The 13,075-nt window shown below is 46.7% G+C and overlaps 1 protein-coding gene across 3 annotated transcripts; it reads left to right on the top strand.

Moving 5' to 3' along the window:
• The first annotated feature begins 1,450 nt into the window (after positions 1-1,450).
• LOC110071224 (phospholipase A2 inhibitor and Ly6/PLAUR domain-containing protein) lies at positions 1,451-11,852 on the top strand. Of its 3 annotated transcripts, XM_078380315.1 has the most exons (8): positions 1,451-4,045; positions 4,290-4,373; positions 4,848-4,914; positions 5,253-5,406; positions 6,531-6,650; positions 8,004-8,156; positions 8,380-8,526; positions 8,956-11,852. In XM_078380315.1, the coding sequence occupies exons 4-8, from the start codon at positions 5,316-5,318 to the stop codon at positions 9,123-9,125; spliced, it is 681 nt and encodes a 226-aa protein (XP_078236441.1). In that variant the 5' UTR covers positions 1,451-4,045; positions 4,290-4,373; positions 4,848-4,914; positions 5,253-5,315; the 3' UTR covers positions 9,126-11,852. The 3 variants fall into 3 exon arrangements, with proteins under 3 accessions (XP_078236441.1, XP_072835894.2, XP_078236440.1); XM_072979793.2 differs by lacking the exon at positions 4,290-4,373 and having other exon boundaries at positions 5,267-5,406; XM_078380314.1 differs by lacking the exon at positions 4,290-4,373.
• Positions 11,853-13,075: the final 1,223 nt, after the last annotated feature.

Below are 13,075 nucleotides of genomic sequence, written 5' to 3'. Positions count from 1 at the left end.
ATAGGGGGCGGCCATCCTGGGAACTGCAGTGATGGACCGGAAGGAGAGTCCGTGCATTTTGTCTGATGGTGGAGAGATTCCTAAACGTCCTGATTGTGTTTCCTAGGGTTTCGCTGAGTCTCCAAGAGCTCTATCCTTCCAGGCCGGCGGCCCAGAGCGACCTACTCAGGCAGAAGGTGAGACCCCATGGGAGGAATTTAGATTGATGGAATAGGGGGCGGCCGTCCAGGGAGCTGCAGTGATGGACCGGAAGGAGAGTCCGCGCGTTTCGTCTGATGGTGCAGAGATTCCTAAACGTTCTGATTCTGTTTCCTAGGGTTTAGCTGAGTCTCCAAGAGCTATATCCTTCCAGGCCGGCGGCCCAGAGTGACCTACTCAGGCAGAAGGTGAGACCCAGGGGGAGGAATTGAGCTTGATGGAATAGGGGGCGGCCATCCTGGGAGCTGCAGTGATGGACCGGAAGGAGAGTCCGTGCATTTTGTCTGATGGTGGAGAGATTCCTAAACGTCCTGATTGTGTTTCCTAGGGTTTCGCTGAGTCTCCAAGAGCTCTATCCTTCCAGGCCGGCGGCCCAGAGCGACCTACTCAGGCAGCCGGTGAGACCCATGGGAGGAATTTAGCTTGATGGAATAGGGGGCGGCCGTCCTGGTAGCTGCAGTGATGGACCGGAAGGAGAGTCCGCGCATTTGGTCTGATGGTGCAGAGATTCCTAAACGTCCTGATTCTGTTTCCTAGGGTTTCGCTGAGTCTCCAAGAGCTATATCCTTCCAGGCCGGCGGCCCAGAGCGACCTACTCAGGCAGAAGGTGAGACCCAGGGGGAGGAATTGAGCTTGATGGAATAGGGGGCGGCCATCCTGGGAGCTGCAGTGATGGACCGGAAGGAGAGTCCGTGCATTTTGTCTGATGGTGGAGAGATTCCTAAACGTCCTGATTGTGTTTCCTAGGGTTTCGCTGAGTCTCCAAGAGCTCTATCCTTCCAGGCCGGCGGCCCAGAGCGACCTACTCAGGCAGCCGGTGAGACCCATGGGAGGAATTTAGCTTGATGGAATAGGGGGTGGCCGTCCTGGGAGCTGCAGTGATGGACCGGAAGGAGAGTCCGCGCATTTCGTCTGATGGTGGAGAGATTCCTAAACGTCCTGATTCTGTTTCCTAGGGTTTAGCTGAGTCTCCAAGAGCTCCATCCTTCCAGGCCGGCAGCCCAGAGCGACCTACTCAGGCAGACGGTGAGACCCATGGGAGGAATTTAGCTTGATGGAATAGGGGGCGGCCGTCCTGGTAGCTGCAGTGATGGACCGGAAGGAGAGTCCGCGCATTTGGTCTGATGGTGCAGAGATTCCTAAACGTCCTGATTCTGTTTCCTAGGGTTTAGCTGAGTCTCCAAGAGCTATATCCTTCCAGGCCGGCGGCCCAGAGCGACCTACTCAGGCAGAAGGTGAGACCCAGGGGGAGGAATTGAGCTTGATGGAATAGGGGGCGGCCATCCTGGGAACTGCAGTGATGGACCGGAAGGAGAGTCCGTGCATTTTGTCTAATGGTGGAGAGATTCCTAAACGTCCTGATTGTGTTTCCTAGGGTTTCGCTGAGTCTCCAAGAGCTATATCCTTCCAGGTCGGCAGCCCAGAGCGACCTACTCAGGCAGAAGGTGAGATCCCGTGGGAGGAATTGAGCTCCATGGAATAGGGGGCGGCCGTCCTGGGAGCTGCAGTGATGGACCGGAAGGAGAGTCCGCGCGTTTGGTCTGATGGTGGAGAGATTCCTAAACGTCCTGATTCTGTTTTCTAGGGTTTCTCTGATTCACCAAGAGCTATATCCTTCCAGGCCGGCGTCCCAGAGCGACCTATTCAGGCAGAAGGTGAGATCCCGGGGGAGGATTTGAGCTCCATGGAGCAGGGGGCGGCCGTCCTGGGAGGTGCAGTGATGGAGCAGAAGGAGAGTCCGCACATTTCGTCTGATGGTGGAGAGATTCCTAAACGTCCTGATTCTGTTTTCTAGGGTTTAGCTGATTCACCAAGAGCTATATCCTTCCAGGCCGGCATCCCAGAGCGACCTATTCAGGCAGAAGGTGAGATCCCGGGGGAGGAATTGAGCTCCATGGAGCAGGGGGCGGCCGTCCTGGGAGGTGCAGTGATGGAGCAGAAGGAGAGTCCGCACATTTCGTCTGATGGTGGAGAGATTCCTAAACGTCCTGATTCTGTTTTCTAGGGTTTCTCTGATTCACCAAGAGCTATATCCTTCCAGGCCGGCGGCCCAGAGCGACCTACTCAGGCAGAAGGTGAGATCCCGAGGGAGGAATTTAGCTTGATGGAATAGGGGACGGCCATCCTGGGAGCTGCAGTGATGGACCGGAAGGAGAGTCCGTGCATTTTGTCTGATGGTGGAGAGATTCCTAAACGTCCTGATTGTGTTTCCTAGGGTTTCGCTGAGTCTCCAAGAGCTATATCCTTCCAGGCCGGCAGCCCAGAGCGACCTATTGAGGCAGACGGTGAGACCCAGGCAGAGGAATTGACCTCGATGGATCAGGTGGTGGCCGTCCTGGGAGCTGCAATGATGCGCCTTTGTGCTGACTGCTTTGGTGATCTTTCAACTCAATTTTGGTGGGTTCGTGGAAACAGCGGCTGGAACTCTTTCAGAGAAATGGTCCTTTTCAAAGTTCCCCCACCCATGGCGTCAGGTGGTGTCAGGTGTGCATCAGGTAAATGTGAGGGGTAAGTCTGCTCTTTCAGCATTGCTTCCATTTTCCATCCAGGAGAAGCTGTTACGTGATGTAGGGAGACATTCAGGCCCCCCAGGGAAGCCGAGAGTAGGAACCACTGTTCAAAAGTGGGTGTTTCTCCATTTGAGTCTCACCAGAAGCCTGTTTAAGTGCCATCAACAGCAATGCAGATACCAACAGACACAGAGGGTCTTTCCCTTCCTCCTGATCTTTAAAAGCCCAGGAAACAAAGCTGCTCTCCCAGTTGTGTGAAATGCCTGCACCCGACTGTTTCCTTGGTGTCATTTTTGCTGAATTCACACCAAATACCATTCTCGTAGTTCCTTTCCTTTCTCTGCATATATAACCCTTGATATCGCCAAGGCAGCTTCACTGAACATAACCTGCTGTGAACTGTTCAGAATTCTATTTCTCACAGAGACCGGTGTAAGTTGAACAATGCCCAGGTTGAATGTAAGTCCCCACTAGTGATGGAGTCCTTGCTCGTATTCCTCCCCATGGCCCGCGGGGATAACGGTGTAATGGGCAGAATTCTATTGCTTCCATAAGCCGGTGTCAGTGGAATAATGCGCAGGTCGAAGGTAAGGCCATGTCAGCGAGGCGCGGAGCCGTGGCGGCCGGGAAGCGTTGCGCGCCGGCTCGGAAAAGGCGAGTGCATGCGGAGGGCGTCAGGGCCACCTGGGGGCAAGCCGTGCGAGACTTTCTTTGGTTGCGCCTCTCATCTGGAGAGGTTCCTAAATGTCCTGATGATGTTTCGTAGGTTTCATAGTGGTTTCAAGTAAAGAGCCCCAGAAATCCGCTCCTTTACCTAAAGCAACTGAGTAGGAACCAGCCGTCCTAAACCATCCAAGACAGTTGGATGGTCCAATGTAGCAAGTTAGACGATTATGAAATCTCAGATCTGTACCAAGAACGGAAAGGTGACGGCCAGGAAAATTTATCTCTGTTGCTAGAACTGCAACTGAGAATAGCAGCTGGACCCAGAAGTGTGTGCCTTTTGGGGCCACTTTGTCCTAACGCTTCCCAATCACATCCTATTGCTGGGAAGAGGAGAAAGGAATAGGTCTGTCCTCTGATACCTTTAATAATGCTTGTCCTTGGCCACACCTTCTATTGTTGCAGCCCATTAATCGATCTTTCCTCTCACCACCCATTCATGCCCTGTTCTGCAGATTTGACCTTGTCCTTCCCTTGCTTTCACGAGACAGCCTTCCTCTCCTGAATACAGATCTTGCCACCCTTTTGCCTTTTGAATGGGATGCAAATCCACAGAACTCCATGAAGCTGGCTTCAAAGCAAGTCTGCATAATATTAGAACGACTCAACCTCAGGTATGTGTGCTTGTGACTAAACTTAGTGGAGCAGGCTCTAAGATAGATATGGAAAAATTTGGTTCTTCTAGATGCTGCTGAATGGCAAATCCTATCATCCACCCCATTGGCTATGCTGACTGGGGATGATGGGAATTGCAATCCAGCTAATCAACAGCGTCGCATGTTCTGAGCATTCCTGCTTGTCACAGTCTCTGTTTTCTTACATTTTCTTCCCTCTTTCCCCTTAATGAATGGATTGCAGAATCACAGACAAATGGAATTGAAGGGGGCTCAAAAGGTCATCAAGTCCAACCCCTGCTCAAGGCAGGAATCCCCATCAAAGCAGGTCAGGTTGTCCCATTTTCTCTTGAATGCCGCCAGCACTGGAGTGGTCATCACCTCCCAATTTGGCCTTTGGTTCCATTGTCTCAAATAATGCTCTAACACAGGGGTCACCCAACCGCCAGTCTGTGGCCTTGGAGGCACCAAGCGGCTGGGACAGAGGAGCGGCAAGCAGGAGGTGAGTGGCGAGGGAAGCTCCGCCTCCTGTCAGCGCAGGTGCCTGCGAGGTTCTGAGCCGCTTCTGATCCAACAGGAGTCGGCGCTTCCGTGGCAGCTCACCTCCTGCTCCTGGTTGCCCTTTCTTTTATGAGCTTGGTTCAAAGCTCAGCCTGAAACTGGCTTCCTGTGGCTTGAGTCCCTTGGTAAGTGTCCTCCACTCTGGGATGATGGAGGACAGATCCTGCCCCTCCTCTGCAGGAGAGCCTTTCAGATGTGTGAACAGTGTTATCATCTCACCCCTCTGTCTTCTTTTCTCAAGGCTACACATGTCCAGTTCTTTCAATCTTTCCTCATCGGGCTTGGTTTCCAGAAGTGAATGGATTACTGTAAGTGCTTTATGAAATGCTCCGTTTCTCAAGCTATTGCAAGACAGGCTACTAAAGAATAGATAAATATAGCTGACTGTGTTTATGTATAAGGGGATCAAGTTTTTACTTGCTCGTTATTCATTGATTGATTTTCTTGAGTTTGAATGGCGAGCTCTGAACCCTGGCATGAGACGTTGAGTCTCGCTGGCCCGAAGCTGCTTGGGACAGAATGTAAGAGATTTGTTCATGGAGTTCCAGAAAAAGAGAAAACCTTAATTGGCATCCAGAACTGAACTTTGAATTCTCACACAGAGTTATAAGATCTTGGCCACTTTCTGTCAATAACTTCAAAGCAGTGTCATCATTCCAGGAGTTTCCTCTGGAGCACATGATCATCAGGGCCAATAAATTCTTCGAACATGTTTCCATTCTTGGCTTGGTTTGATCCTTCCAGCAGCAGAATGAAGCCATTCCTGAACTCATGGCTTCTCTTGAGCCTGCTTTCGTCTGGTGAGTGGTACCGATAACTCTTGTTAAATTCCTCCTGATATTTGGGGAATAGAGGTAGAGAATTATTCAGGAAAGCCAAGGAAAGAATGCGAGGAAAGAACTGAGAGCTGTGCTTTGAAAGGAAGAGGAATAAAGCCAAGGTCAGGCATAGACGTTATATCTCTGAGAGCATTCAAAAAATCCTGATGCTGTAAGAAAAGTCCTCTCTTTTGTAGACAGGAAATAATCTCTTATGGAAAACATTCAAGGAAAGAGGGGACAGAGAGAAAGAGAAGAGAGAAGTAATCACATTTTAATATTTTTTTTAAATTAAAAGTATTTTTAAATAGGTAATTTTTTATTTAGTAGTTAGCAGGGATGGGGACTTGAGTTGTGGAACTTGCTATCAAGTTGGACTTAAGTCATGTGGTTGACTTGATTCAGGGCTTGTTTTCAATGACTTGGGCCTGACTCATGACTGGGACCCCCCGCACTCCCACCGCCTTTCATTTCTGGGAGGGGGGGCGCGACACACTTGTTTTTAATAGGGACTTGGGACGTGGGACCAAAGGCTCAGACTTGGCCGTGAGATCTGGACCCAAAAACTTGCCGACACCTCAGGCCGTGAGGGAAAGCTGTCCTGCTCTCCTCAGCCGAGTTTTTGGAAGAAACTAAATGGGAAGCGGAAGTTGGGGGGAGATGAGAGGAGAAATGATGATCCTGGACAAGTTCTTGGAAGATATTGGTGGCGGCACTTGTCTTTTTTCCTTATTCGTATCAGATCATTGCACAATATAAAATCATGAACTTTTATGAAATGTAGGTTAAAAATAAAAAGTTTGGAAATTATTGTCTTTTGTGGTCCTAAAAAGGACGGCTGGGTCATTTTGCTTATCGGTACATTCGCTGTGTAACACTTCTGGAAGTGAAGGACTGGCCAGCTGTCCCAGGGGATGCCCAGGGAATGGAGAAAGTTCTTGCACTTATATGAATTCAGATTCTGAGGAACGTCGTGAGTGTTATGCTCATGCACCTTTTAAAAATGTAGTTCTGCTGTTGTTTTTTCCTGAGCATTTGGTATCTAAATGGGTGACGCTGTGATTTTGTGACCTCTCTTTCCCTCCCCCGCTCCATCAACTCTATAGGGGTATCTCTCAAATGTCAGTTTTGTCAGGACATGAGTGCAACGTGTACAACTGAAACCACTCAGGAGTGTCAGCCCAGTCAAGACGCCTGTGTTTCGGCTGTCTCAGAAGTCACCATGAGTAAGTAGGCTGATGCGTCTCTCCTACAGCCAGACATTTCTGCCAACCACAAAACGCTGGGAGTGTAAGGAGCCACCCTTTGACTTGACATGTGGGCTAAAGCTTCTATATAGCTTCGGCTGTTCTATCTATTCCTTGAGTTAAAACTCCACCTTTTGCATATTAAGCCAGTCAGAGCCACTACGGTGCAGCACTCACAGAGTCAGACATTAGGGCTCTGCAGAACTGGGTTCAAATTGTTGTTGTGGGTTTTTCGGGCTCTTTGGCTATTGTTCTTCCTAACGTTTCACCAGTCTCTGGGTCCAAATCCCTGTGCAGTCCCAGCAACTCACAGGGGGGCTGGCAATTTCAAATCATTCCTTCCACATCTGACGTGCCTCAAAGATCCTGCTAGCTTTCCTATATGTTGGAAGTGACCTGACAGCAGAGAACACTATATTATGTCATCAGCACTGGAATTATTGTGGTTTCTCTGGTCAGTTTTTATTGGACTACCTCGGGAGCTATAAAAAGTTTGCCAATCTATGTTAGAAGATAACAGGTTTCCTCATCAGGCATCAGGCATCTTTCTCCGGAAAGAGAAAACAAGAAATAGGGCCTTCTCGGCGGTGGCTCCTCGCCTGTGGAATAACTTACCTCCTGACATTCGCGGAGCTCCCTCGCTGGGCACTTTCAAGAATCTATTAAAGACCTGGATGTTTCGGCAGGCCTTCTTATAAGTCTATTTTTGATTTTCTTATTTCTTTATTGTCTTTTTTCTTTTACCTGTTTTGTAATTTGTTGTTTTATTCTTATTGTATTTTAACTTTGTTGTAAGCCGCCTAGAGTAGTCTTCGCGACTAGATAGGCGGGATATAAATAAAATAAATAAATAAATAAATAAATGTTACAAAAAGCAGGTGGGGAGAATATTGTTGTTGCTAAAGCCATGTAGTTTGCATGCTGTTTTTGATCTGTAATGATAAGAAAGAGAACCGAAATGATAAGGAAAAAGAGCAGCAAACTTGCTCAGATTTTTTTGCCTTTGAAATAATAATCATATGCCAATTCTGACTTATGGTAACCTTTTCCAGGATTTTCTAGGTAGAGAATACTCAGAAGTGTTTCACCCTTCCCTTCCTCTGGGGGGTGCCCTGGGACTGTGCAACTTGCCCAAGGTTACCTAGGCTGGCTCTTCTCCCAGGAGGCCCAGTGAGAAAACTCTCAAACTCTGGCTCTGCAAGCGAGCAGAAGTTTGACACAATAATAGCACCTTCTCTGAAAAGAAGCTTCTTCAGATCCCCCAGGAGACCAAAACTGGTCTGACTGCCCCTCCATCACTAGTCATCTCTGTCCCATTCTTTCCCTTCACAGATGGCTTGAGGGTCTCCTTGTCTTTCAAATCGTGCCTTGACCATCGGTTCTGCCAGGCAGGCTCTTATACTGCCAGTGTGGAAGAAGATGTTCACATTCGGACCCAGATCACCTGCTGCCAGGAGGACCAGTGTAACAGCGGGGCTCTTCAATGTAAGCATCCCTAGGCAATGATAGAACCCCATGATGCAATATTGTTCATTCCCTGGGTCATGTTTAAGGAGCAAAGGGACTACAGGAAGAAGACCACAGTCAAGAAAATATTTTAAGTCTTGGAGGAAATGAGGTCTTTAATGTTCAGGGGTAAAAAAAAGATTGAAAAAACGTTAGCCCTAACTATATGTAAGTGTAATGACCGTTTTTTTTTTCCCACCAGCACCTGATCCGGAAAAGCTGGTTGCCAATGGGTTTCAATGCCCCGGCTGCTTTTCCATCCTTTCAGATCACTGTGACAGTAAAGGAATGGTCAACTGCACACAGAAAGAAGACCACTGCTTCAACCTGGCTGGTTCCATCAAAAGAAGTAAGTCTTGTAAGATGATAGAGAGCAGGAGTCTCCCTTTCTTTGTGCTCTCTGTCCAAAGATGTTTCGAGTGGTGTTCGCTCCTTGGACTCAAGTACCGCATACAGAGAGTTTTGGCACTCCAGATGTGTTACACTACAACTTCCAGCATCCTGGGCTGTACTGCCAGTGGCAAGGGACTATGGGAGTTGTAGTCCAAAAAAAAAAAAAATCTGAAGTGCCAGTGATTCACCATGCCTGGACTACTACCATCTTTCCCAGTAGAGAACTGAACCTGCTATGTTTGCAGGCGAGACTAAGACTTTGCTATTAAATGAATGAATAGTCTACGTATTTCTAATAGCATGAATTATAATGGTGCATCTTAGATAGCTGTTTTTTTTTTAAAAAAATAAATTGTTTCTCAAAGAATATCTTCTCTCCCAACAGGCATTTTGAATGAAAGGAGTGCTTTCCAAGGTTGCACGACAGCCAAGGCATGCAGCTTCAAAAAGGAAGCAGTAAAGGCAGCAAATCAAATTTTTGGAGCCCAGATTTCCCAGGCAGACTGCAAGCCGGCAGAAAAAGTTACTCCCCCCGCCCCGAGAATCGTAGAATGAAGAAAATGAAGACATCCTGAATGTAGAACATTGTCCAGTGCTTAAGACCGGAGAGATTTCGATAAGAGGACTGGTTGCTCTTGGTGGCTGCGCTGAGCCGCCATGACTGGCATTGCCAACTTTTTCAGCAGCTTCTGCTCCTGTGTCTTCTTCAATGGCAAATTGATCTGCAGATGACCACGGGGACTTGGGATTACGTCTAAGTCATGGGAAGTCCCCACTCAGATTTCTGCAGAACAAGTTATTGCCAAAAACACAGAAGTAAAGCGAGCTGGCTTTTTGTTTTCCATGGTCAGTTGGCAACCATCACCAGTAGAAAAGAGAGAGAGAGAGAGAATTGAAGTAAAATTGAGACACTGGCGGAAGAAAAGATGGCATAAGACTTCTAATTTTATATCCAAAATATTCATTTGAATAATGTCCAAAATAAATGTATTTAGTAAATAAAATTTTATTGCATCCATTTAAAAATGAACAGTTTATTGGGAGAAAGATTAGAGGGGAAGTGTGAGAATAGGTATCCCATATCCCATATTTGCCAACATTGGACTGACTCCTGGGATATTTCTCCTCCCTACCCCAGCCAAATTTTGTAAAGGTCCCCCCCCCCCAGGAAAGTGCTTTATAGCAGCTGGCTAAAGAGCATTTTCCTGGGGGGTTTGCTGGGTTGCGGGGAGGCTATACCTAAGATGTCCCAAATCCATTTATGAAACAAGTCCCAGGGATTTCTCCCATGCTACTGAGAAGCAGATTCAGCTCAGCGATGGGGGGCTAATTCTTGAATAAACGGCTTTCTCACTGTAGCCGCTAGTGACAGATACTTGGCACAAACGAAATAATCCAAGGATAAACTTTTTACCTAAAAGCATAAGCTACCACAAATAAAATCAGAACATTTGCAAACCTAGCAAAATCGTCTCTGTCTCAGTATATCTGTACAGCGGGGTTTCGACTTACGAACGGCTCGACTTACGAACGTTTCGACTTACGAACCGCTCTCATAGGAATATATGGACTCGACTTACGAACTTAGATTCGAGTTACAAACTCTTTTTTCCCCTTTTTTAAAAAGCTAAGTCATCTTAGGTTAAAAGGAAAAAAGAAAAATATCCCCCTCTAGTGGCAGAAGGCGGAATAGCAGCTTCCCATTAGTTTCTATGGATGAAAAGAGCAGATACGGATTAAATGGTTTTCAATGCATTCCTATGGGAAATGCAGATTCGACTTAAGAACTTTTCAACCTGAGAACTGCCTTCCAATGCGGATTAAGTTCGTAAGTCGAGACCCCACTGTATCAGCATTTTATTTCCGTTTGTTGTTGATCACAATGGAGTAAAATTATGGAAGGAAACTGAACAAAGGTGGGAGAAATCATATCTCCCAGTTTTGTCCATCCCTCCTTTGAATCGAAACTTGGGTGGCCATTGAAAAAGGCAACAGGAAAAGAGGAAGACCGAATACGAGAGGGGCTGATTCCCTAAAGGAACCCACAGGCTTCAGTTGATAAGAACTGAGCAGGTCAGCTGAGGACAGAAGATTTTGGAGATCGCTCATTCCTAGGGTCCCCATGTGTTGAAAGCAACTCGAAAGCACATAACAACAATTGAAAAAGGGGCCCTGATGGTTACGGGAAGTCAAGGCTTCACTTAGCAAATATCTGGAAAAGTTTGAACACAGCTTGGAAACCTTCCTTTATCAGGAAACAGCTCTTAGAATCCACCCAGGTGGTAGATCCTCGCTCCTGTAATCCAAATAAAAATACAGTGGTGCCTCGCTTAACGATTTTAATTGGTTCAAAAAAAATCGCTATGTGAAAACATTGTTAAGCGAAACACCATTTCCCATAGAGATGCATTGAAAACTGGATAATCCGTTCCAATTGGAACGGATTACCATCCTTAAGTGAAAATCCCCATAGGAAAAAATGTTAAGCGAAACCCATTGAAATGCATTGAAGCCTATTTCAATGGGGGAAAAAAATTTCACAAAAAATTCAAAAAGACTCAGAACAAAGCCAAATTAAGTTAACATAGGTTTTATTAGGTGCACTAACGATTCCAAGCATTTTAAACATTTTTTAATCATTTTAGAATATTTTAAAAATAGCAAAAACGGGGCTGTAAAAAAAAACGTTAAGCGAAACAAGGGGACCTAAAACTGTCATCGTTAAGTGAAGCATGGTCCCGAAATCGTTAAGCGAAAATTGCCTATAGGGAAAATCGTTAAGTGAAGCACAAGATTGCTCCGAAAAAGCCATCGTTAAGTGAATTTTTCGTTGTACGAAGCAATCGTTAAGCGAGGCACCACTGTAGCTTCTACTTGTAGTTGTTACCCAAGTATGTGTTTCCCTTCCACAATTTTCACAAAGTTCGCATGAATGAAAATGCTAAAGTGTTCCTGAAAACCCAATTTGCTGCCCATGGTCATGCTGGCTGGGGAGGATGTGATTTGTTGTCATATACGCCTCTGGGGACCCAAGTAAAAGGAGCCAACGGCAGCATTTCTGTGTAATTCACTTTTGGGCTTAAACTGTCCGCCCTTCCTGGATTGTTCCACCTCGTCTGCAGAACAGACAAGGAACAACAGAGGGCTTTGGATCTCTGCCACTTTATTGTAGGAAATCTGGAGAGTTTCTCGGTGGGACAGACTGAAAGGTCCTTCCTGCCAAGAACATGATGAAGGCTTGTCATGAGCGTCATAACATGGGTGGTGAAATGTCAGCGAACTGCTTGGCCCCAAAAGCTTGGAAGAAGGATCCCGCAGAAAAGAAGACAAAGCAGGATTTCGGGAGAAGACACAGAAGCCCTTGGGGTCGAGGTCACGAGAAATACACCTCTGCCGTTCCCAGTAAGAGCAGAACAAGAGGTCCAGGCTTCACACAATCCTCTCAGTGCAGCCACAGCTATGTTTCAAGGGTGCAATCCTTTTCAACCCGGTGGATGGATCTATAGATCTACGAGGGTCCTAGCCAGGATTCCAGAGAAGGGAGCGGCTATAGAATAATCGTAGAACTGCAGAGCTGGAAGGGACCTTATGGATCACTGGGTCCAGCCTGAGTCAACAAATCCCAGTGGGAGGATTCAAGCTCCCAACCTCTGAGGGCTCCACAGCCATTACTTCTGTCAATAAAGCAATGCTTTGACAATTTTGTCCTTCGCCAATTCTCTTCTCCCACCTTCCTCTGCCAGCAATTTCATTGATAAAACAATGGTTAATAAACATGGGTATTTTTTTTAATTTCCTGGGCATCTCACCTCATCCTTTCTCTCCCCCCTCCCAATTTCACACCCACTGTGCCAGCCAAAAAACAGGTGGACTATTGTCTTTTATTGTTGCGAGCCACCTTGGGTCCTTTTGAAGGAGAAAAATGAGGTAAAATATTTTAAATTAAAACCTTGCTTTATTAGGTTTTAGAGGTGTTATACAAATGTAATTCAACCATCAATTTTGTTTCTGAAAGCCATCAGTTCATGACTGCAATGGTTTCGGGTGATGTTAATGTGATGGAGGAGAGCTGTAGATTCTGGTGATAATAGACTTTTAAATACTTATACTTTTACCCCTGTGTTCTCCACAGCTTTTCTCTCCAAGGTCTTCCAAATTGACCCATGTTTTCTTCTTTCCTTCCTTAAAAACACTACCCGTTTTCTTACTTGGCCTTAAATCAGCTATGGTGGCATCCATACTTCACCACGATCGGCCCTCTGCCTCTCCCAGTTCGGTCCATTCCCTGTCTCCCACAGGAAGGATGGTGTGGAAAATACTGATGATATTGGCACAGAAAAAGATTCTTAAAGGGGAAAAAGTCTGGGAGATCGTACGGTGGAACATGGCTGTCCCTTCCCTGATTCGAGCATCGGCTCAAAGATCTGAACAGCAGAGAGAGATCTTCCAAGAAGGGAAGGTGGAACAGATGCTCGTTGTAGGAAGTCGAGAGCAGATCTGCAAGA

Source organism: Pogona vitticeps, chromosome 9, assembly GCF_051106095.1.
Source record: "Pogona vitticeps strain Pit_001003342236 chromosome 9, PviZW2.1, whole genome shotgun sequence".
NCBI lineage: Eukaryota > Metazoa > Chordata > Lepidosauria > Squamata > Agamidae > Pogona > Pogona vitticeps.
Note: the sequence above shows the minus strand (reverse complement) of the source record. Positions and strands in the feature narration are given on the sequence as shown.

Bases quoted from the DNA above. Each gene is read 5' to 3' on its own strand.
- LOC110071224 (XM_072979793.2), top strand. From the start codon at position 5,316: ATGTTTCCATTCTTGGCTTGGTTTGATCCTTCCAGCAGCAGAATGAAG. The intron at 8,157-8,379 runs GTAAGCATCCCT...TTTTCCCACCAG, and splicing joins TAACAGCGGGGCTCTTCAAT to CACCTGATCCGGAAAAGCTG. The intron at 8,527-8,955 runs GTAAGTCTTGTA...CTCTCCCAACAG, and splicing joins GGCTGGTTCCATCAAAAGAA to GCATTTTGAATGAAAGGAGT.